The sequence below is a fragment of the Zootoca vivipara genome, chromosome 4 (genome assembly GCF_963506605.1).
Source record: "Zootoca vivipara chromosome 4, rZooViv1.1, whole genome shotgun sequence".
Taxonomy (NCBI): Eukaryota; Metazoa; Chordata; class Lepidosauria; order Squamata; family Lacertidae; genus Zootoca; species Zootoca vivipara.
Window position 1 is genome coordinate 46,936,387 of NC_083279.1, and position 24,610 is coordinate 46,960,996.

Consider the following 24,610-nt stretch of genomic DNA (forward strand, 5'->3'; position numbering starts at 1 on the left):
TCCAACGCAGCTTCCGCTTGAGTGCAGGAAGCTCCTGCAGCCAATCAGAAGCCATGCCTTGGTTTTCAAACAGTTTCGGGAGTTGAACGGATTAAGTTCAAGAACCAAGGTTCCACTGTACACCATTTCCAGCTCCTGGAAGGAAACTTGGGGAACAAATGTCATTAAAAAAAACCCAGTAATATGTTACTACTCTCTCTCTCTCTCTCTCTCTCTCTCTCTCTCTCTCTCTCTCTCTTTTGAATGCATTTTATTTTCACTTGTTTATCTAGCCACCCAATGATGATTATTCACATTCATTGAAAGGCTGGATAAAAATCCCTCACAATGCAACCCTGCATGTAAAGTAAAAGGTAAGTCTACTGATAGCTGGGTGACGGGTCTGTAGAGCATGAGACTCTTTTAATACCAAGTTGGTTGGGTTCAAGCCCCACGTTGGGCAAGATCCTTGGGTGTCCCACTGAATATATGGCAACTGAGTCCTATCATGCAGATTGGGTGCGAACGCATCGAGGCTGAGCCAATGGCGCGCGCACAGTATCAGGAGGCGCGACGTCACGGTACGTCACGCGCCGCCCGAGCGCCTATTTCAAGCGGGCGAGAGGCAGGGAGACGCCTCCGCCTGGGCGCCAGGCCTCGGGAAGCCCCGCTTTATTCCCTTCCTTTCCCTTTCGCGGGAGGGAGAAACCTCGGCGAGCTGCGCCGCCAGCTTTGCGGCCGGGAGTTTCCTCAAGGAAGCGGCTGCTTCGGAGAGCCAGCGTGCCGCGCCCCTCGGGGGGCGTAGCCGGCCAGCCGCACCGCGACACCACCGGCTCTCCATTTGCTGCTGCACAGCGTCTCCGCGGGGGAATTTCGGGGTCCGGAGATGGCGGCGCGGGGGGCGCCCCGCCGGCGGGTCTAGTTGCCCTCGCGCCCTTTGCTGTTGAGGCCGCCGCCGCCAGGATGGTGCCGAAGAGGTGAGTGGATCTCCTAGCAAAGTCTCGCACTTTGCACGCTGCTTCCTGGTGCTTCCCTCCTACCTAGTTGTTGGGTTGAAGACTTCCCCGTTCGGTTCCCGCTGCTTTGCTTGCAGGCCAGATGGAATAAATTTGCTTACATACGATATTTAAAAAGAGGATAGCGCCGAAGCGATTTCCTACACTTGGGTGTTGCGCTATGCTGTATGCGGATTGCTGCTGGTATTATTATTATTATTAAAAATGTTGCTTGCATTGATATGATTTTAACAGCAATCAGGCACCTTTGCTGAAACTAAGTATTACTAAATTGAATGGAAACAACCCTAGTGCAAGTTGGGGTGATCCAGGCTTTATTGATTAAATTGTTTTCGTCTGGACGGAGCCTAGGGTAGCAAACGCATCAAGAGTAATGCAACTAAAATTAAAGGCTTTTTAACATCACTTTCTGGATATATGTATTGAATGGCTGTTAGTCAGGACAGGGAAAAATGAAGCTGGTATGTTGATAGACAGAACTCCTGATTTTTGACTACCGGTGCTTTGTAAGACAGGCTTTTTTTGTGTGTGAGAGACGGGTCCCTCTCAATTATCAGCTAAACAGCTGAAAGACATAACACAAATGGCTCATTTTTATTGATACTGTGGCTTTTTTGTAATATACTTACAGTTAGCTTGTGGGATTCTTCTTTGTACGTTTTGAAAGGTGACATATAGAAACATCACAATTGGATTTGTGACTCAAAACACTCTGGCGGTGATAGCCCAGTGTTGTGGAAGTGGTTAGTGAAACTAACCACAACACAGCAAACCTGAATACCAAGAGAATGAGACAGGAATAAAGAGAACACGAATTGAGTAAACAAATACTTTGAAACAAATTCTGAAGGCTTTTATTATCAGTGGTTGGAAACCAGCTGTTCCTGACCAATGTTTGTGAATGATCAGGTATACTTCCTGACTTGGAACCAGTGCTTCAAATAAATATAATACAATCGTGTTAGAAACAATTGAGTTATCTTGGCAAAATAAGTGCTTAGGGTGGTACTTTCTTGGCTAAATCTGCTTAACAGCACAACGTATGCTTCCAGACACATTAATTTTGCAACAGCGTTGTCCCAGCACCACAATGCTGAAACAAATGCTTAGGATCACACACAGGATCAAAACTGTGGGGGGCAAGGGGCGGTGCCAAGGCACAGGAGGGGAGGGGCCACAAAGTGGGGGTGTGGGCGGGGCTATGGAGCCCAGGTGAAACTGACTCCGGTCTCACCTAGGCGCCGCGGTCTCCCTGGCTGCGCGGAAGGAGATGCTTTCCTGGCCCAATGATCGGGGTGGCTCTCCTTCCTTGGAGGTTTTTAAGCAGAGGTTGGAGGGCCATCTGTATGCGATGCTTCAGTCCAGATTCCTGCATTGGAGGGGTTGGGCTGGATGACCCTTGGGGTCCCTTCCAACTCTATGATTTTATGATCGGGTAGGTGCTGGAACCCCCCTCCCCTCTCTAACTTCCAGAGGCACCAGGTATCCTCAGCTGTCCTCCTTCCAAGCTGGCCTGGTTAGTGGAAACAGAAGCGGGATTGGGGTTGTGGGGAGAAACTCTCCCCTGCAAGCGATGCCCGGCATGAGCAATGCTAGTCACATGGGGGGGGGGTTCCTTGTGAGATGAAGGTGCCACCACTGCAAAGCTCAACAGACTCCTTTGTCATGCAAAACAAGTGTGGCTTCCACATTCAGACAGGCAGCCCCTTTTACAGAGTCTTTGGAGAAATCTTCCCTTTCTGATTCCTGTGAATATATTGGCCAAGGCAGGCGGCGGCAGAAAGGAGGCTTTAAAGTGTGGTGTATGCAAAAGGCACCACCTGCAACCCAGGAAACGTATCCTGCCAATACTTCTCTTTGGTCCAGATCCTGGAAGGTTTTACCAGCTTTTTGGGTAGCTCATACCTATGCAGTCACATGCCAATGTAACAACAGAGCATAGAGGCAAAAACAAACAAACCAGTACATGTTTATTTGAGGCTTCCAATCCACAGTGGGAAATAAGTCTCTGACATTCAGACGTGCCCCCAAATATTACCCAGTTCCCTCGGACAAAAGTGTGGAAAAAACCCGCTCTCCCTACAGTGGCAGGCTTGCCAATTTTTAATATTTATTCTGTCCCTTTTGGGGTGGTGGTGGTAGAGAAATCTATGGCTTTTGCATGGAGAATGTAGCCTTCTGTATAAAACTAGAATCACATCCATTGCTCTGTCCATTTTTTGCCTCTGGTCCCACTGGCATGTTGTCGACCTGGAACATTGCCCATGAATACAAGGAACAGGGACAACAATCTTTTAAAAATCCAGTCCTGTAATACATTACAGTGAAGAATCATAGAATTGTAGAGCTGGAAAGTCCAACCCCTTGTGATTCAGGGATCTTTTGCCTAGTGTGGGGATCGAACACACAACCCTGAGATGAATAGTCTTGTGCTTTAGCAACTGAGCTATCCCTCTCCTTTAAGGGAAGTTGCTCTGGAACGCAATGGATCAAATGGCATGGAAGCAAGGTCAGTTGGCAAAATTAAAAAGAGCAAACTGGCAATCGTACACAACGATGAAAAGGAAAATTGTCCTGGTTCTGAAATCTGTGCAGGGCTTTTGGCCAGAAACCCCAATCTGCAGAATGAGCAGGAGGGCAGCAACAAGCCACAGAAGAGCTGGTTTACTATAGTTTACACATTGCTATATAATACGGCACGCGGGGTGGTGGAGAAGATAAGATCATGATGCTCTTTAACCCTGGGGGTAGCCAGCTCTCTGGGTACACTCAGATCAAGGCGGTCAGTCTGTCTCTTTTACACATACACACACACGCAGAGGCGGAGCACAGCCCGGCGGAGCACGAATTCGGCGTTCCTGCCCGCCGCGCCCTCCAGCTTCCTGTCGCGCTCTCTGGTTCCCCGCCGTGCTTGGCCTTGCCGAGGGCGCAACAAGGAGCTGGAGGGAGGGTGCAGCGTGGTGGGCGGGAGCGCCGAATTCGTTCTCCGCCAGGCTGTGCTCTGCCTCTGCCCTCCAGCCCCGCCGGCAGCGCTGCTCTCGCCCACCGCTGCGCGCTCCGCCGGGGTCCTGGCAAGTGCAAGCGGCGGGTGGGGGGCAGGCTGGCAGTGCCCCTCCTATTGTCTTGCTTCTAGGGGGGACAGCTGCCCCCCTCTGCCCCACGCTGGGTACGCCCATGATCACACACTAACAATAATCCATACTGCATTGAGTTGGTTGACTGCAGCTTCCAACAGCCCCAGTCAGCATGACTAATTGTCTGTCAGGGATTGAGGTGTGTAACCACCAGGGAAAGGCACCTTGGATATTTAGTTATTTTATTTATAAAAATATTTCTGTACACCTATTTCATAAAATATATCAAAGTGGTAATTTTTTAAAAGAAAGATGAACATGAGGCATCAATTAACCCTTGTGGAAAGGTGTATTCTTAATTGCCTGCATAGAAAAGTTTCCATCAGGCATTTAAAAGTTGAAACAGATTGCAACTACTGTACTGAATCTCTATTGGCAGAGTCTTCCACAATACAGTCATACCTCTGGGTACGTTTGCTGCGGGTTGCGTACATCATGGGTTACAAACGCGCCGAACCTGCAAGTGCCGGAACGGGTTACTTCCGGGTTCTGCAATTCGCGCAGACGCATCAAATGATGTCATGCGCAGAAGCATGCGCAGATTCGGCGCTTCAGGTTGTGTACGGCTCTGGTTGCGTACAAGGTTCCAGAACGGATCCTGTTTGCATCCAGAGGTACCACTGTACTGGGATATAAGGACTCTTGCCTCATTTGTAATGAAAAAGATGGAGCTATTTCGATAGTAGGCTTATTTTGAATGAAGTTTAACATTCACATCTGTTAATACTGCTATGTATATAAAAAAACTGAGGTTCCAGCATTCACATATTGTATTAAAAGTGCCATGGGTAACAAGGAATAGAGGGGATGCTGCTCCATACCAGTGAGGACCATCACACAAAAAGCATTGGTTCTAAAATGGCTTAGTTCCCCCCCCCGAACCTTCAAGGCAGAGGCGAAGCTAGCTGCTCCAGCTGCTGTGCACCCAGGGCGGGGTGAGCCTTCAAGGGGGGTGCCGCGGCGAGCATCCCAGGGGGCAAGCTGCCCATGGCGGGCTGCTTCCTGGGCGGGGTGGGAGGGAACCGCACCGCTTTGCCAGCAGCCTTCCTCCCTTCTCTCTTCCTTTTGCTGGGGGAAGGCTTCCCTCCACCCAGGAAGCAGCCTGGGAGCGGGAACTCCCAAGCTTCCCCCGAGCTGTCAAAAATGAAGGGGGGAAAGGGGAAGGCCGTGCAGCTTTGCCCCTTTCCCCAACGGCTCAGGGTAGGCTTGGGAGTTGCGGCAGACCGCCACCCTTCCTCTGCCCCTGCTTCAAGGACAGCAAATTAATATAAATACAGTCACAAAAGCACAAACACACATGAGAGTTGGTGTAATGATTCAAAACATAGTCTGGACTGAAGAGAGCCACGATTTCCTGGCTTCAGGCCTTTTGCATATGCAACACAGAGATAAAAATATTGACCTGCCTTCTTAGAATCATACAGTTGGAAGGGAACTCAAAATGCTGTCTAGTTAAACCACCAGGCACTGCAGCAAATGTGCTATAAAAAACCTGTTACAAAGGAGAGTCTTTCACCACCTAAGCAGCCTGTTCCACTGTCCCGACAGCTCATACCAACAGGGAATCCTTGTTGATGTTCAGTTAGCATTCCCTTTCTTGTAACTTGAACCTTTTGGTTCTGGTCCTATCCTTTGGAGCAACATAAAACAAATTTCCATCACAGTTATTGGGTTGTTGTGTACAAGAATAAGAAATTCTGAAATAATATGGGAATATCTGTGAGGACTGCTATTATACAGTCTTTGTATCCATATTTTTTGTTTAGTTGTGTCTTACAAATTCTTAATAATATGTATTTAAAAAGGTAATGGGACCCCAGACCATTAGGTCCAGTCGTGGACGACTCTGGGGTTGCGGCGCTCATCTCGCTTTACTGGCCGAGGGAACCGGCGTACAGCTTCTGGGTCATGTGGCCAGCATGACTAAGCCGCTTCTGGCGAACCAGAGCAACGCACAGAAACGCCATTTACCTTCCCGCCGGAGCAGTGCCTACTTATCTACTTGCACTTTGAGGTGCTTTTGAACTGCTAGGTTGGCAGGAGCAGGGACCGAACAACGGGAGCTCACCCCTTCACGGGGATTGAACCACTGACCTTTTGATCGGCAAGCCCTAGGCTCTGTGGTTTAACCCACAGAGCCTTTATTTATAAGTTTATAAAATTCTTGCCTCATAATCTGTTTTTATTTTGTTTCAGCTTTGGATTCATGATGTTCCTTTGGGTTCAGACAGCTGGTAAGTTATGAATGCATTGTTTGCTATGCTCAAATATAAAGCAAACCTTTAAATATGCTGATAATGCGGATGATCAGTCCTGTCTTTCCCCCCTAAACTTCAGGGTGGACTGCATAAATGCAAAGCCACTTTAAAATACACAGGTAACTAAATTAACATTTCAGGTAATAATCCTACACTCCATACAATTCTCATAATTCTTTCTCTTACCCAGGAGAGCTGCCATGCTAGAATCTCCTGTTAATGTTTCCCGCTCAGATAGGTTCTGTGTCTTTAGTATGTGCACTGCTGGAAGATAATCAACATATGCATTGCCACATTTGCATGTTAGGAAGAGCTGTACCTGTTCAGTGCCTTGTGGCATGGAAGATGTGGCCATGGACTCTTGGAGAAGAGTCTGAGAAGACCCTGAGACTCAGTTAAGTTTCACTTGGACTAAGTTGCTATGACACAGGTAGAAGGTAATCAACAAGAAATCAGTAATAATAAAGAGGAGTAGACGCCATGAGGGCTTTCCCCCATTAGGCCAAAGTCACCTTTCCAGAGTGTATAACATCAAGTGAACTCAAACTGGTGAATTAATTTATTCTCTTCAGTGGGAATGAAAAGAAATGTGGCCCCAGTAAAACTGGATTTTATGGAGACGTTCTTAAAAACCATATGTTGCAATGTTTGTTTGTTTTCAATTTCCCATTTTGTCTTTATAGCTAACATATCAGTGACTGGCATAATAGGAAGTACTGTTGAACTGAGATGTGATGAGTTAAATGGCACATTCATCTTAAATAACTTTCGAGTAATATGGCAAAAAGAAGGGGAAATAGAGTGCTTTGTAGAAACCTATGATTCTGATGAAGATCTGACTTCATATCGCATGAAAAACCAGTGTCCCGACTTCACAGGGAGGACTCGGTTTAATGAGGAACCGAAGGAGGGAAAATTTACTCTGCAACTGTTAAAGATCAGTCCTAAAGATGAGTTCACATATAGCTGTGTGGTACTGAAGAATGAAAAAGGAAAATTTACAATACACAGAGAAGTAAAAACAAACCTCAAAGTGGCAGGTAAAGCAAATGTTTATAAACCATCAGTGATAAATTCCTGTTCTTTTGCCAAACTTTGTGTATGTCAGAGAATGGCATAAAAGAAAGCTGTGTTCAAGTGTGTTTCTGAGTTACACGGGGCACGGAGGAGCAATGGTGTTTTAAACAAGAAAATGTACTTGGCACACCAAGGGCAATCCCATTCATTGGCACGTCCTTCCTTTTCTCCCACTCTGCATGGCTCCCTGAGCAAGGGTCATAGGAAACTTATTTGGTCCATCCAGCTCAGTGTTGCCTACACTGGCTGGCAGCAGCTCTCCAGGGTTTCAAATAGGAATCTCTCTCAACCCTACCTTGGAGATGCCTAGGACCTTCTGCATGCTGCAAAGCAGATGCTGTACCATGGAAGTAGGGCCTTTCCCCTAGCACTGCCCTGTCAGCACCCCTCCTGTTCATGGAGAGCTTTTCGCAGAGGAGAGCTGAAGGTGTATAGACCAAAACCTCATTCACCCCAACAGCCCATGAGGTCATAGTCTATACTACAACGCTACTTCCAATATTTCTGGTTCAACAGTAAGGCATCAACCAGGCAGTACAAGTCACTTGTGTGTGCAAACAGGACCCTACTCCCACTGCATGTGTTAGTGTAATCCAAGGACTGAAAATCCTTCTCTCAACCTTTTATACTGGCAACAGCTCCAGACTGTGTTAAAATATGTTGTCTTTACTTCTTCCCCACCCCCCACCCCCCAGCAAATTACAGCACGCCAGTTCTAACTCACATGTCATCTGGAGAAGAGACGACCTTTAGTTGCACTTCTAGCCACGGGTACCCACAACCAAAGGTTTATTGGGTAAATCATACTGACATCAGCCTCTTGAACTCAACTCAACATTATACTAGAGCGCCTGACGGGACGATCAGTGTTTTCAGTACGTTAACAGTGAAAGCAGCTACTGGTATCAAGTTAGAGTGTACAGTTGAGAATGAACAGCTGCACCAAAATCTAACTGCCACCAGTAAGTTGATGTTCTTCATTTTATCTCCTCTGAAATATTTTTCATGCACAGTGAAATATTTATACCGAAGAACAAATTGGTCAAGTAAGCTTAAAAAACAATAACTACAGTGTAATTCATGTCCAGAACCCAAAAAACCTTGACTTTCTGATCATTTGTCAGCTAGAACAAAAGCCTTTGGCTTCTTAAATAGAGAGGAAAGCTTCAAATTTAAATTCAGATGCAATAAGAAATCATATGGGTTCCAGGACATGCTACTTAAAGCCTTAGAACAAATTATTGGCAGGCTAGCTCATATCAGGATGTGAGATTTGGCCCACCTACTCCTGCTGCCTCTTGGCTGGTAAACAGACCTGCCTTAAATCACAACAACTTTTGTTTCAGTTCTGCTAGCTGGAATGCTATTTTTAAATCTCAGCAGTTGTGAAGTCTGTTTGTTATCTGGCTGACCTTGAGGGAAATGGGAGCTGGATGGAAGGCTATAACTCAGCTGGGAGTGTATGTAACTTATTGACTTAGATATGCTTAAGGAAATCTCTGGGTGATGACCAAAGTTTCCCATCCTTTTACATGCAATGTGCAAATTATTAGGATAAAAGTCCCTTTTGCTAAAAGGCGATACTTAAGTTTCATTGTATTTTAGTAAAATTCAGTTTTTGAGCATGTGCTGTAAGCATAAAAACACTTAAACTGTGCAGTTACAGGTAGGTAGCCGTGTTGGTCTGACGTCGAAACAAAATAAAAAAATTCCTTCCAGCAGCACCTTAGAGACCAACTAAGTTTGTCATAGGTATGAGCTTTCGTGTGCATGCACACTTCTTCACAGTTCTTAAACTGTGCAGTTTATGTTGTTTGCAGAACTGTTCTCTCTGAGCCTGTGTTACATTTTTTTAAAAAAACCTCTCCTTCCTCCTTCTTCTCCCCTTGGCGTTGTTTCTATTTAGTTGACACAACCAGTCCTGAAAATAGCCCCTCGGTTGATAACACCCCAAGTAAGACAAAAGGTGCAGTTCTGGGTTCTGTTGCAGCTGTCTCAGTAGTCATTCTACTTATTTTGTACATCGTGTGGAAGAAAAGGAGGACTTCTGTTCCGAAGACTTACATTGGTAAGTGAACAGTATACCCAGTTTAACAAGCCTAAGGAGCAGGAGTAGAGAAGCAGTGGTTCTCTCTCTCTCTCTCTCTCTCTCTCTCTCTCTCACACACACACACACACACACACACACACGACTTCCAGAATGGTTAAACTAGCATTTCTGAGTCAGCTGATACTTTGTGTAGACAACCAGAGTAGCTTGTCATGTAGAGTATACATCTTCACCCAAGGGTGCTGCCTGGGGAATCTCTTCCCATGATTACCAGTAAGGTTTGCCACAGTCCACATTTCAAGCACATACCAGGTTTACCAAGGCTGAAGTGGACCCGCTGTTGAGATCACTGGAAGGGTATGTAGCATTATCTCCTTGAGTGAAGGAAGACAGCTAGTTGATGGTATTAGACTTTCTAATGAAGCGGACCTATTTTAAGACACTCCATTTGCATGCCTGCTTGTGAAAACTGAAATGATGCTGTAGTGGAACATCCTACAGCCACAAACTTAGGAGAACAGGCACGTGGAAGGGGAAACTGGGGAGATTAAAAGAAAGACGTGTTGTGCTGCACTTATTGTAGTCCATTCTCAAAATATGGGAATACTTCAGAGTCGGCCTTCTCAAAGGAAGCCTGCCACATCTTACATGTTGTCTCCGTTCATCCTGGCTTGCTCTGGTTGCTGGAACATGTAGGTTTCCATTTTACAAATCGCCCTTGTTATAAAAGGAGCTGAAGAACAAAGTGCTAACTTTGGACGACCTGTGGACAGCGTATGGCAAATCTCCCGAGGAGGGCCAGTTGTGTAATAGGCACTTATCATGAAAAGCTACCGGCTAGAAATGCCTTTAGGCTTCCTTCTGCAAACTTCATTGCTGGTGTAGAGCAGAGGTTGGGGAAGCTAATGTCTTCCAGATGGTGATGGACTCCCATCAGCTCAAGCCAACGTAACCAGGGGTTAAGGATGATGGGAGTTGTAGTCCAACAGCCCCTGGAGGGGCACATGGGCCTCATCCCTGGTGTAGTCACTCTGCTTCTAACTCAGGATTCTATTAATGCATAATTCAAGATTCCCATTGGGTCAAAGACAATATGCTCCTCCCAAAAAAAGACTCTAGCCACACTTGTACTAAAGAGAACTAATGTCAATGAAGAGAGCCAGTAATGTCACCATGGCCAAGTATTCCTGGCTCCCATGCCATTCTTATTGATGTTTACAGCTCAGCTGTATTTATTTGTATTGGAAGAATAGCTTCTGCCTCCAAAACATCATCTTGGTCTAACATATGCTAATTGTTACTTAAAACAATGTTGTCATATCAAAACAATCAGAACAACATTGGCCATAGCAACTTACTCAAATAAGAAAACCACAAAATAAACAAAGCATAGAATCAGTCCCACATCTGCAGAGCATCTGATTAATCATAGATGCCTTCCGTAAACTCCTAAACTTGCTTGCCAACAAATGATGGCAAGGGTAATAAGACGCTCAGTGATTGTAGATCGTAAACCTTCCATTCATCATGTTGCGGATTATTCATCTTGTGCACTTTCATGTAATCCTGGCTCAACAGACAGTTCCTTCTCTTGGTGTCAACTCAAATTAGACTAGCTGTCTCTCTGTAATTCCTGTTTAAAATATGCCATTGAACTTCCTTCTCTTTGTGATGTCTTGAGTCCTTGTGTGCCATCTTGAAAGCAGTTTAAATGGTCCTCGTTCTATTTACAATACACAGCCACGTATAATACAAAAGTTCTACAAATCTCTTTTTATATCAATTGGTGTTCATAAAAATGAAGAATCAAACAACACAGTAGTCAGTAGAAAATGGTTCACTCAGCCCAGTAGTGTTTTCCTGAAAAATGCATACTTCAGAACACTAAACTGAAATTTTGTAATGATAAGAACATACATTTTAGCTTGATGCAGACCTCTGAGCAACTTGTAGCTTCTTTTACAATATTTTTGATGTAAGAACTTGCATACTTTTCTGGGCTTTCTCATTTCTTTCTGTCTTGCAAATAAATGTAGGTCATGCATAATAAATGTTGGTCAGTGTTGCAATCCTCTTATTGTGGTCCCTTGGCTTCTGACATTTTGGGGGTTCCATTGCTCTGAGCATTCAGAGTGCTGGATACTGTCATGTCCCAAAGCAGAGAAATTTAGCGTGGGTCCTAACCAGGGTTTTTTTTCCAGCCAGAACTCAGTTCTGGCACCTCTTGGGTGGATGCCGTTGCCATTATGAGAGAACAAGGGTGTTCATTGTGCATTCCGGCACCTTTTTTCTCTATTAAAAGAAAAAGCACTGGTCCCAACAAACCAGACACTATTACCTTGATTTGTTAGCCCTTGTTGCTATGACAGCTGTAGATGGGCAAGACAAGAGGCCTTGAAGGGGGGGAAGCACCAGGGTTTGATGTTTTAATCCTGTTCTACTATACAATATTTCTATAATCTAACCCATATAACATGTATTCTGTTGTGTGTGTTTTTTTAAAGCTCCTGCTGAAATAGGAAACTGAGATTTTGGACTGCTGGAGTAGTGTTGCCTGGAAACATTCCCACAGAGACTGATGGTTGTGTGTTTTCTATCTGCAGCAGAGCATGGACTGGAGCGGAACACTTACACACTTCCAGCAGCTTGCCATGTTTAACCTTCTACTGGTGAAAGGCAGAATGCTACCTGGGCCACGACTGATAAAGGCTATGTTATAAAGTTAGTCCACCCAATGAAACCCAGAAGGGGCACACTTCTTGGGCACAGCTCAGAACTGATTCTGTGGGGGCGTCAACATACACCTTTGAGCTTTCCAAGGACTGCTTCACTTGTTAATGACATTTTGGTACTGAACAAATTCACAGAGGAGCATTTTGTCAATGGCTTAATGGAGCTTCTTTGTTCTACAGCAGCATATGCCACTGAATGCCAGTTGCTGAGGAGCAATAGGAGAGGAGGACTAGTACTTTCATGCCTTGTTTTTCAGCTTCCTCGAAGCAAATGATTGGCCTCTGTTGGAAGTAGGCTGCCGGACTAGATGGACCTGATCCAGCAAGGGTGGTCACCTTGTGAAGTGTGGTGGCACTTCTGAGCCCGGTCTTCCAGTGCTGGTATAGAACGGAAGACTGACATGGAATCAGCCCCCCAACATTAGACCCAGAGGTTTGGTTGTATAGGACAGACACATGAGGACAGCTGTCTTATTTTAAAAGATGGGGGACATGCCATGGACACCACCTCCAGGGAGGTGGGCAGGTCTGTTAATCAGTTGGGAATATGATCCTCTACACCAGACATTACTAGAGTTTATCACTTTGGGCCCAAATTAGGCCAGAGTTCCTATCTCGGTTTAATGGCTTCATCACAATCTGAACTTCAGCACATGCGTCTTACGTGGGAACCATATTAACTGCAAGCTCTGCTACTGTTGAAGGTGAAACAATCTTGGGCAGAAAATGAAAAGGCCTCTGGCTAGTTATGATTGCTTTCCCCTGCTAGATACTCCAGCCAATTAACAGTCAGCCCAGTTGTGTAACAATAGCAAATGGAATGTTTCGAATGCCGGGATGTGAATGCATTACCATTTGCCAAAGGTTCTTCAAGAGCAGCTTTAGTGGACAGACATCTCATTTCAGTACAGCTGCAAAATCTAAACAAACCGAAGGCTGGGCTTCAGACATGCAAGATTGCAAAGATCGGAACTTGTAAATCCTAGTTGTAAGATTCCATCCAACGTTTTCTATGCATTTGCAGGGGAAGTGTGATGTGCATTTACAGGTTGAACATTGAAGGAGTACAGACAACTTCAGTACAGGGGTCTGCTCTGTCCATGCTTCCTCGTGAACAGTGAATGCACCAGAAGGAATGCAGGGCTCTGGATTTGTGCAAGTGTTCATATGATTTACTGAGTTGTTGGCTTCATGTTGCCAGTGTGCTAAGTCCGAATTGGAAGATAAGATGGCAAGGTAGGCATGCAGAGATAGCAGCACATAGTGAATGGTGATACATGCATTAATCTGGGGTTTTATTAGTAGATTGGATTATTTCTCTTAACCCTTTATGCCATGCTTAGCCATCTGAGTGTTTGAAAGGGGAAGTTTCAACTTGCCATGTTGGAGCTTTCTAGATCTCACTTAACACTTTTCAAGTAAAATCTCAGGGTAACCATGGAAGTCCTCAGGATATATTTATATTAATTGATCTGTACAGTTAAACTTTTGGCGTGCTAAATCAAAATCTTTAGCTTCGTGACATCTGTGTTAATTGGCATGATAAAGTAGACATATTTTGGGACACATACTTTAAACTGGTACTTTTATCAATTCAATCATCATAGACACCAGAAAAGCAGTATAAATTACAGCCTTGATCAAACCAGAAGACTTGAATTGTTTATTAGAGAGCCAGTGGAATTCTATTGATGGTCTTGTTACAACTCAGTCCTAAATACTTGGGAAAGTATTCAATTATTTCCTAAGTAAGTATTGTTGAAAAACCTGCCTTAAAAGCACCATTCTGAATTTATACTCTGCAATTATTGTACATATGTACATATTGTACAATAGATGAGCTGAAAATTCCTCATGAAGCTAATACTTTACTTAGTTAATCTCACAGGGATATCATCTATTTGACTTTACTAAAATATATTTTTTATTTCTTTGTTTATAAATTGTGCAATATGAATGTGAATCTTTGCTCTGTTTCTTCCCAAACAAATCATGTCCTGGTTGTTGTTTTGTTCTAGTGCACTGTGATAAAATGGGTTTTATTCACTGTTCAACACATCGGTAGAAATTTCAAGTTTTCCTTATCTCAATGCAGATAATACTCATTTTCTATCATCCCACCCTTTACCTCCTATTCCCTCACCGACAAAAGTCTGATACTTCCACTGCTACCAGCAAAGGAAAAACAATTTGGAATTTTCCAGTTATAAACACTTGTGTGCTTCGTGACGCATTATCTTTCATTTCTTTAGATGTTTCCTGAAGACTGACCTTTTAGTGCATGATCTACCTGATGTATAAGATTGGACCTTGTCCACAGTATTTCTGCATGTCATTTTAATCTGTTTTTATGACATTGTTTCAGTGTTTGTAAGTTTTATACTGTTGTACACTGTTTGGAGATGCACCTTCAATGTACTCTTTTTTTGCGCCTGCTAAAACATTCTTGTTTAGACAAGCCTACTCAGATTCTTAGAAAGTTGAGGTAACTTTAATCTGTTTTAGTATTTAAACTTTTGTGTGCTTTGAAGTATGGCTGTGAATTTTTTTGAACGTAATTGCTTTATCTTTTTGCAAACTGCTTTGAGGCTTTTTTTACAATCGTGGTGTGTAAATTTTATTAAATAAACAAATATATATTTTTAAAAAATGTTTTTGAACCAATGTAAGCTCAGTTTTACTTTGAACAAAGAGCCAGTTCCTAGATGATGATTAAATTTTATTATCCATCCTCCTACAGATGGTCTCAGGGTGGATTGCAACAATATATAGCAATATAAAATGCAGCATTAAAAGCAGACTTAAAACACTACAATCACACCCCCATCGTTCTGCCCGGACACTGAGGTCCAGTGCCAAGGGCCTTATGGTGGTTCCCTCACTGCGAGAAGACAAGTTACAGGGAATCAGGCAGAGGGCCTTCTCGGCTGTGGCACCTGCCTTGTGGAACGCCCTCCCATCAGATATCAAAGAGGAAAACAACTACCAGACTTTTAGAAGACATCTGGAGGGAGCCCTGTTTAGGGAGGCTTTTAATGTTTAATAGATTATTGTATATTAATACTTCTGTTGGAAGCCGCCCAGGGTGGCTGGGAAACCCAGCCAGATGGGCGGGGTTTAAATAATGAATACAGTAATAATAATTAATAATAATAATGTTCTGCAGGGTTTTGGATTTGCAGTTCCTCTGTGTTCAATGCCCCTACCCCCAGTTCATTAAAAACCCATTAAATGTTTAAATGAATTGCACCTGGCAACCACCTCCATCCAGTTGCAGCCTGTGCCATGGGTTACAACAGTGAAAACACAATCTTTAAAAAGCAGTTTAGAACTTAAAATTGCAGAAATACGGTGGGTCCTCAAAACAATAACTATTGACACGGACAAATTGTAAAACATAAAAGTCCTACTTTTGCCCCCCCAGGCAAACAAAGTGGCTATATCAGGAGCGGGGAATTACCGTACTTTCCATCTGAGGGCCACAATTGCTTGTGGACAGCCTGGGAGTTGCATGCCTGTGGTGGGCTGTGCTAGAGGCCAGAATAGATGGAGCAAATGGGTGTGACTTAATGCTCCAGACAGCCAGCAAGCATGAGGTTTCTACACACATATACCCTGACTCTCCATATTTTTTCATTCAGCAAATGAAGGGGCCTGACCACAGCTCAAAGACACATTCCAAGAGAGCATGAGCAAGCCAGATAGAGGTTGCGGCCATGGAAGAGAGTCCCCAGAGTTTGTCAGAGGGGACTAGAGGACTCACGGACAGAAAGTTTGATATTCCTGAGTTACCTGCATACCATGGTAAGTTGCATTTTAACCAACGATCATCTGTATTCCCCTGGTTTTATATTCCAATTCAATCAACCACTTTTTTTTTTTACTGTGTTCCACCCTCAGTGGTCAGAGATTCACTGGACTTCAGGTATAGGAGGAGATTTTATAGCCACTTTCTCAGTTTATTTCCTAGTTAAATGACAAAGAACTATTCACATTTTGGATCTTCAAGTCAATGATCTCAGAATATTTCCCCCCCAAAAAAAATCCCCCCTTAAATTCTAGGTTTATGGGCTCCCCATAGACATTTGGAATGTCCACTTTGAGAGCAGAATGGACCTTGGGCCTGATGTTGTGGTCTTACCAGTACAATGAAGGAAAGGAAAGGTGTCTCAAAAGTGTTTATTTTAATATTCTGTATCTCAAACTCTTTAAACATATTTCAGCTCCATTACTCTTGGGTGTCTGATGAATGCTAAACATGGTACCAAGCCATTAGGTTTATAAACATTGGTGAACAAAACTATATTAAGAAAGAGGAGGCTCTGTCCATATTTCCTTAACACAAATATGGTGCATTTGCCTATGCTATTGACTGGGCTGAAAAATTGTACTTAAAACTTTCTAGGCTGATCAGAAAGGGGCTGGTTTTATTTTCAAACAGTAGTCTCTCTTACAATCACCACTCTTCCTGTTTTCTTCATAGTTCATGTAAAGTTTGTATGTTGAACTCAACTAAATTTGAAGGCAAGTTCACTCAATTGACTGAAGTTGCCATACTTGAGGTTTTCTAAATGTCAATTCTTTCATCATGTGCTAATGAGTCTGCTCTCATTGTTGCACATTTGTATCACTCATGTCCAAGCCCACTTCTTCTTTTTTAGGTGACATGCTGACGCAAACAAAATAAGTACATTACATGATGGTTTCACACACAAATGCCAAGGTGTTGGTGCATTGCTTATCAGGTTTGCCCATTGATTCAGGAGCTATCCCTTGCCTGAAACTTAGGCTAGCATACACAGCAGATTCTTGAATCTAAAGTACACATCAATAACACGAGCAATTTGGATGTTGATTATAACAGAGTGCAATTATGAGTCATTGTAGTCTTTGATAATAGTTGCCTTCCATTTTTCTTTCTGAATACTTCATCAAGCCTTAGCCAGTGTGACTTTGCATATTATGCTTCACTTTGGAAATGTTTAGGAAAGAGAAGCTATGGTGAGGAATGAATACTAGAAGTACTAGGTGGATTTTGCACTGGCAGTGCAATTGCCTATCCTCATGCAGTGGATAAGGGGCATAGGTAAGCTTGCTACAGGAAGTACAGGCTGTTAATGTTCTACCCCCTCCCTCTTTTAAAAACCAATCAGGATTGTACAAGAGGCAGGGATCGCATAGCTCTGTTCCACTAGTCCTAGTTCTCATTTTCATAATACATTTTTAAAGGTAGCGTGTTCTTGAATACATGCCTGTAACCACTGATGGCCTGGATGAGGATGAATCAACTTGACTCAGTCCAGATAGGACAGAATTTAGAGGGGCCTGCTAAAATTGGCAAGCTCTTACAATGTGTTATGGTGTCAGACAGGCACTCGTAGTTTGGTTTGGCTTGGCTTGCACTGCATGTGAGTTCAGAATTTCTTCAAATTGCAGTCTAAGAGGAGATGGTTTGCCTCAATCTGGAAACTGTGTGATACAAAGGGTCATACTTAAGAGCTAAAAATTTATCACATGGAGTGCAGTTTCCATTTCCCCTCCTAGGAAAGTCCCACCATGTTTCCCTACTCCTACTCTTTTGGCCCTGGTCTAAGAAGATATGAAACTATATTGTGCTATGATTGATCCTCTTTTTTAAAAAAACTGATAGTATGTTGAGAAAATTTGAAGCAGTTGCAAACTTTGGTTTCTGGAGAGTTAGCCATGTTAGTGTGTTATACTGAAAGCAACAGAGTCTCTTGGCACCTTAAAGACTAACACATCTACTGTGGCACAACCTTTCATGTGAAACCTAATCAAATACACAAAAAAGGTTAAATTAAATTCTGTCTTCTGCAGAATAATTTGCTATCAAATTTCTTAAATGCTAAAGTTAATAAATCAATGGGGCATTTCTTCCCTATTCTTTTAAAGAAAGATACCATACCATTTGAGGTGGATGGTCTTATTTTTAAGCAAACGGGGAATCTTTGCAATAATGAGAATGAAACTCCCAGGGGGAAGAAAAGGGAATTTGGAGTGGAGGGCCGAGAGAGGAACTGGTTTTACTCCCACCAGCATAAATGACACTAAGGAAACAGAATTTTATTTCCCTTTGTAAAAGGGAACTATCATATTCTTCAGCAGAGAGGAAATCTGTGTTAAAAAAATTAAGTCATGAGATTCCAGGAGTAACCCATTATTAGCGCATACGTTTAACAAAAATGTTCTGAAAATTCCACTTGCAAGTTGCAGCTTGGGGAGTCCTGATGGCACACCAGATGGTATCCTTCATAGTTTAGAGTACCAGAAGCCCCCTCACCATCTTTTTTGCACACACCCCAATTTGTTGATGGGTTGTAAAGTGTACAATCAAGTGTGCAGATTCAGTTAACGTTTTGCAGGTACTAGTGCTCATCATTTTACCTGTCATATTTCTTGGCACCATAACTTTCCCACAGGTCCTAATGAGGAAAAAACTTTTAGTATTAGTACTTAACAGTACAACTTGCCCCTACAGCTATGCTCCCATGCAATGACTTTACAATATTTTAGCTGTTATGGGGAGGTATTTGTGTTTAGTAGTGTAGTGTTCAGTGCACTTAACCTGAGAAAAACCATAACAGATTGAACATAGTGGGACTAATTTCCAAGTAAGCATGCAGCGGAGTACACTGTTATTACCATAATGCAAGGATGGGGAGAACCTACTCTCTTTCAGATATTGTCTTTCAGCCCCAGCCAACCAGGCCAGTGATGGTAGTCCAACTTCACCTGGAAGGTCTTGACTCAGCCAACCCTGCGGTAACAGGGTTACATATTTAGCCAAGTTCTAAAGTTGCCCAGGTCATTCAGTGGTGGCTAGCTAGTCTGTTATGTATTGTATGTGTTTGGATTATTTATGTATTTGGATGACTTTCTATGATTTTATTGTTTAGGTGTATGCCAATAAAGGCTAACAACATAAAACTCTTGAAAACTCGTTAAGAAGCTCTATAGTATTTTAGGCCTTTTGCCCATTCTAATCTACAATGTTATTAAGTAGGAGAAGACTCTATTGTCATGTGGTTTGAGGTAATCAGTATGTGCTTTCAAAAATGAAGCAATTGTTGAAAATGAATTATAGTAAGAAAAGGGGTTTGGCTTAGCTCACCACCACCATGTAGAACCTCAGTGATATAAGCTACTTATTTGACTATGTCCAGATAATATGGAATAAGATACATTTGACTACTTACTTGTGGTGACAGGTTGTCAAGACTCTTGAACATCATCTTCTGAGAGAGGCTACTTGACAGTGCATCTCAACAGGGCAGAGTAACCTAATTTCTGAGTAAGTAAGCACCAACCTTTGGTTTTGACTTTGTAGCTAAAGATACTGTGAGTTTGGGGCAGTGGTGATTGCAGAAGAATTCTGAGTATATTTTCCTGTGGATGGCTTGGTACATGAGAGGTTGTCACTGGTTTGCACATAGCCTTTAGCCTTCAGACTCTCCAGGTACCTTCCAGATACCAAACTTTAATAATTTCAGGGCACTTGCTACACACCCAATCATGTTATGTTACACTGAATGAGACCATGCCTATACCTGATTTCTCAAGGGATATACAGTGGAACCTTGGTTCCCAAACTTAATCCGTTACAAGCGTCTGTTCGATTCCCAAAACAGTTCGGGAACCAAAGCTTCCTGCAGCCAATCAGAAGCTGCGGAAGCAGTGCTGGGCGTTCAGCTTCCAAAGAACGTTCAAAAACTGGAACAATTGCTTCTGGTTTTTGTTTGTCTGGGAGCTGGAACGTTTGTCTCCCAAGGCGTTTGGTTGCTGAGGTTCCACTGTAACTGGTTTGAGGAAAGAGAAATTGACCCCAGCAAGTTACGTTTTTTAAATAAGAAAAGCTGTGCAAGCTGCTCAGCATCAGTGAGAATCATATATAAACAGAGCTGATTGCATTCATATTCTTAATAGAACCAAAGGAAGCTATTTGTCCATCTAGCCCAGCATTGCCTGTTCCGACTGGCAACAGCTGCTCTAGGGTCTCAGGTTTTCCCCATCACCTGCTACCTGAGCCCTTTAAGAGGAGATGCCATGGGTGGACCTTTTCTGCCTAAGTAGCACATTGTACTTGTATGTAATGGTGACTGAAAAGCCCGTTCTAACTAGGTCATGATGTAGCTGCTGCAACCACCAACTATTTTCTAAGATGCATCACGTACATGTATGTAAGGTTGATACTAAAAAACGTTTTTAAACATGATATTCTACTTTGGAGATACTGGTCTCCCTGATTTGGACTCTGTCCTTGTGTCACAGTGGCACAATGTGCAAGGTCTACCTGTTTACCAGCCAATATCTGACTTTAAAGCATGGAAATCCCCAGAAAATTCCCTTAAGCCGGTTTGCCAAAAGTTCCTCCATGCAATGCACATGGGAAAGTCCCATTATGTAAAATTTCCTTTCCAGACAAATTATATCCTATATGGGAACAGTGCCAAGTTACGGCACAAGCAGCTGAACTAGTGAAGAGTTTATCCACATAAAACCAATAAATTGCTGTGTCTTGAGCGCTTTCACTTGATTGTGGATATTTCAGAAGTATAGGATCAGGTGCCTCAGTGCAGGAAATTCCTCTATGCCACACTGGGATTCTACAAATCCATCCCTAGTCTAATAAGTATCATTTTCTTAGAATGGAGCCATCTGCACCAACTTGTGGATGCAATTATTGAGGGCAACTTCGCATATTATGCGAAACAGTTTGCATACCACAACAATACTGTCTCCGCTCCTCCACATGCAGCTGCTGGGTGACCTTGGGCTACTCACACTTCTTTGAAGTCTCTCAGCCCCACTCACCTCACAGGGTGGCTGTTGTGGGGGCGGAAGGGAAAGGAGAATGTTAGCTGCTTTGAGACTCCTTCGGGTAGTGATAAAGCGGGATATCAAATCCAAACTCTTCCTCTTCTTCTTCGATACATGAAGGGGGTGTTGCCCACACATATGTTTAATACGGGAGTGAGGGAATACAGTATACAAACAGAGCACATCTATGCAACAATGTGTGGAACTGCTTTGACAAGTGCTTGAGCTGGATATTAAGAAAGGAAAGTGAGCTCACTATTTCCTGTGACATGTTTAACTATTACCTAACAGACACAGCAACAAATATTGCTTGCTTCTTCTGTGGAGGAAAGATGCCAATATGTTGAAAAAACATAAAATTTGGGAGTCCTTTCCCAGCCGAGCTGCTATCTGAAATGACGGCTGGAACATCTCCCAAATAGGAGGCTGGGACTTAACTTACTCATGAGTAAGGATAATGACCTGCCACATAAAATAACAGGGTGAAATGCTTATTTAATTGTGGTCAGGGCAGCATGTTTGGAATGGGAATATTCATCTTTAATGGAACTTTATCACCAGCAAACTGCTGACTCCCAGGGGTTGCTGAACTTGTGGGTGGAAATACAAGAAAGCTAAATTAAGGCAGTAGTACCACACCAGATACGATTGTATTAGAAAGTCATTTCTGGTATATGGAACTAACTGGCAAACTGAGCGAGATGTTAGTTATGGCAGGGTAAAAACAAAATGTACAATAGGAGTCATCTTCTGTTTCCACAATAATCAGTCCAATTAATCATGAGACAAGATATTTGGCTGTCAAATTATGATTTACAGCTAACATACTTAACGTCAGCTAGCCCTGATAAAAATAAACCATGGATACATTCCAGCAAAATTTTGAGGACATTTATTTCCTTTATTTTGTATTATATAACTTAAACAAATCCTTTTTATTTTGTGGTTTCTTTAGTAGTTTTCTCACCCAATTTCAGCACTCTTGATTACATGCTCTCAATGTTCAGGTATACGTTTTCAGAAGGCAGGAATTTATTTGGAAACATATTGTCACGGTGGCCGGAGTGGACTACTTCAGAGTAACGACGCCACGCAGCTCTGCATTTTATTCTTTTATTGGTGCTGCGTATTTACAGTGCTCAAGTCATTGCTATTTACACGGAGTGATGTGGTCAGTCGGTTTCAGAACCTCCTAATGGCTTTTGGCGCGTCTTTCTCCAACACAAAAGCTTTGGCAGACCCATCCTCTTGCCCCTCCTCTTCCTGCGTAATTCTGGAGTTGGGGGGATGGGTCTTCCCCCCTTGCTTGCCCCTTCCTGTCCCACCTGGGACCCTGGCTCCTCTACCTTGCCTGAGCCTCGGACACGACTTCCTGCTTCCCCACTGGAATCGGAACTCTCCCTGCTTTCCCCTTTGCTCGGGGACGGGCTTGAACTCAGGAGGGGAGGGACTTCGCGATATCCCCTGTCCCTCACATCCACCCCCCTCCCAAGCTCTCCTTCACCCCTCCCCAGGCCCCCCCCATGTGTCGGTGACGACTGGAAGCCTAAGAACTCAGTGCTCTCCGAGCCCGTTGGTGTGAATACCTCCCCCCAGTCCTGCGAGCCCCCCCCTTCCGCCTGGGCGGACGGGAATCCCAAAAAGTCCGTGGCGTCAGAGCTGGTGGGGGTAAAAACGTTCTGCCAATCTGCTCCTTCCTCTGACTGGGTGGATCTCGGTGACACCCATACCTCATCCTCTGGTTCCTCAAACTCCGCTTCCCAGCGCCATGGTGAGCTGCTCTCCCGTGCCTCCTCCTCCTCCCCCTCCCTTTCCATGTGCCAGGGCTTGGGTCTGTGGGGAAAGAGGGCGTGAAATTCTTCCACCAAGAATTCCTCCTGTATCTGAGTGGCTGGGACCCATTCATTCTGGGACGGTGGAGCATCCTCCCATGCCATGAGGTACTCCAGTCCCCCCACCCCCCACCTTGAATCCAGGATGGCCGTGGCCTCATTGAGTTGCTCCCTGCCTTCCCTCTCCCCCCCTCCCTCGGGGGTTTGTTCGCTGTCTCGGAGCCTGCTGCTTTCCCTGTACGGCGACAGCAGCGATCTATGAAACACTGGATGCACCCTCATGTCCTCTGGCAGTGCCAGCCTGTATGCCACCGGGTTTACCTGTTGCGTGACCGTGAAGGGGCCCAGCCTTTTGGGTGCCAGCTTTTTGCACCTCCCTCTGGTGGGAAGGCCCTCCGAGGACAACCACACCTTGTCCCCCACCCTGATGACCTCCCCTAGTCGCCTGTGGCGATCTGCCCCCTTTTTGTACGCTTCCTTGGCCCTCTCCAAGTGTTCTCTGAGCTGCTGGTGCACCGTCTCCAGTTCCTCTGCCCAATCCTCAGCCTGTGGGCCCTCCTCCTCCTCCTCCCCCTCCCTCTCTGGGAAAGATCTGAGGTCGCGCCCGTAATTGGCCTTAAAGGGCGACACCCCTGTGGAGACGTGCACTGCATTGTTGTAGGCAAATTCTGCTAGTGGCAGGCGATCCACCCAGTCCGTTTGCCTCTGGCTGACGTAACATCTCAGGTACTGCTGCAGAATGGCGTTGACCCTCTCCGCTTGTCCGTTGGTCTGCGGGTGTCTAGCCGTCGACAAGCTGACCTCCACCTGCAGGAGGTTCATGAGCCGCCGCCAGAACCTGGAAACAAATTGGCGGCCACGATCCGAAATAACCCTTAAAGGTAATCCATGCAGTCTGAAAACGTGATCAACAAACAGTTTGGCTGTCTCTTCTGCAGAGACTGCCCTGGCACACGGTATAAAGTGGCACATTTTGGACATGAGGTCCACCACCACCAACACTGCGGTCTTACCCCGGGAAGAAGGCAGATCTGTGATGAAGTCCATGGACAGCACTTCCCACGGCCTGTGTGGCGTGGCTAAGGGCTCCAGCAACCCTGGTGGCGCTGCTCTGACCACCTTTGCCCGCTGGCAGGTGTCACAGCCCCGTACATAGTCTCGAACATCTTCCCTCACCCCTGGCCACCAGAAGTGTCTCATGACTAGGTGAGTGGTCTTGTCCCTTCCAAAATGCCCCGCCGTTGGGTTGTCGTGCATCTGTTTGAGGACCGTACGTCTGAGCTGGGTGGTGGGCAGGTACAGTGCCCCCTTGTAGAAAAGCAGCCCTCTGCGTTCTGCAAAGTCTTTTGCCTGCTCCCTCCCCCCTCTCAGTGCTCTGAAGATGCGGTTGGCAAAGTCATCCGCTGCCGTCAGTGCTGTGAGTTCTGCCTCGCTCACCACTGCTGCTCCGCAGGACCATGCCGACGGGGGGAAAATGTGCCTTGGGGCTGGTGGCTCCTCCTCCTCCATGTACTCTGGCTTGCGGGAGAGGGCATCCGCCCTGACGTTCTGCTCTCCCGGGATGTAGTGTATGGAGAAGTTGAAGTTCGAGAAGAACTCTGCCCACCGTATCTGCCGCTGGTTGAGCACCCTGGCAGTTCTCCAGAACTCCAGGTTCTTGTGGTCTGTGCACACCTGGATGGGGTGCTTGGCGC

The 24,610-nt window shown here is 44.7% G+C and overlaps 1 protein-coding gene across 3 annotated transcripts; it reads left to right on the plus strand.

Moving 5' to 3' along the window:
- Positions 1 to 601: 601 nt before the first annotated feature.
- Positions 602 to 22,127, plus strand: ICOSLG (inducible T cell costimulator ligand). 3 transcript variants are annotated; one of them, XR_009557470.1, is made up of 8 exons: positions 602 to 956; positions 6,326 to 6,363; positions 7,071 to 7,427; positions 8,160 to 8,426; positions 9,371 to 9,532; positions 12,118 to 13,482; positions 15,888 to 16,050; positions 19,476 to 22,127. XR_009557470.1 is itself a non-coding variant. In XM_060273543.1 (6 exons), the coding sequence occupies exons 1-6, from the start codon at positions 943 to 945 to the stop codon at positions 12,171 to 12,173; spliced, it is 894 nt and encodes a 297-aa protein (XP_060129526.1). In that variant the 5' UTR covers positions 602 to 942; the 3' UTR covers positions 12,174 to 17,873. The 3 variants fall into 3 exon arrangements, 1 of the variants encoding a protein (XP_060129526.1); XR_009557471.1 differs by having other exon boundaries at positions 12,019 to 16,050; XM_060273543.1 differs by lacking the exon at positions 19,476 to 22,127 and having other exon boundaries at positions 12,118 to 17,873.
- The last annotated feature ends 2,483 nt before the right edge of the window (positions 22,128 to 24,610 follow it).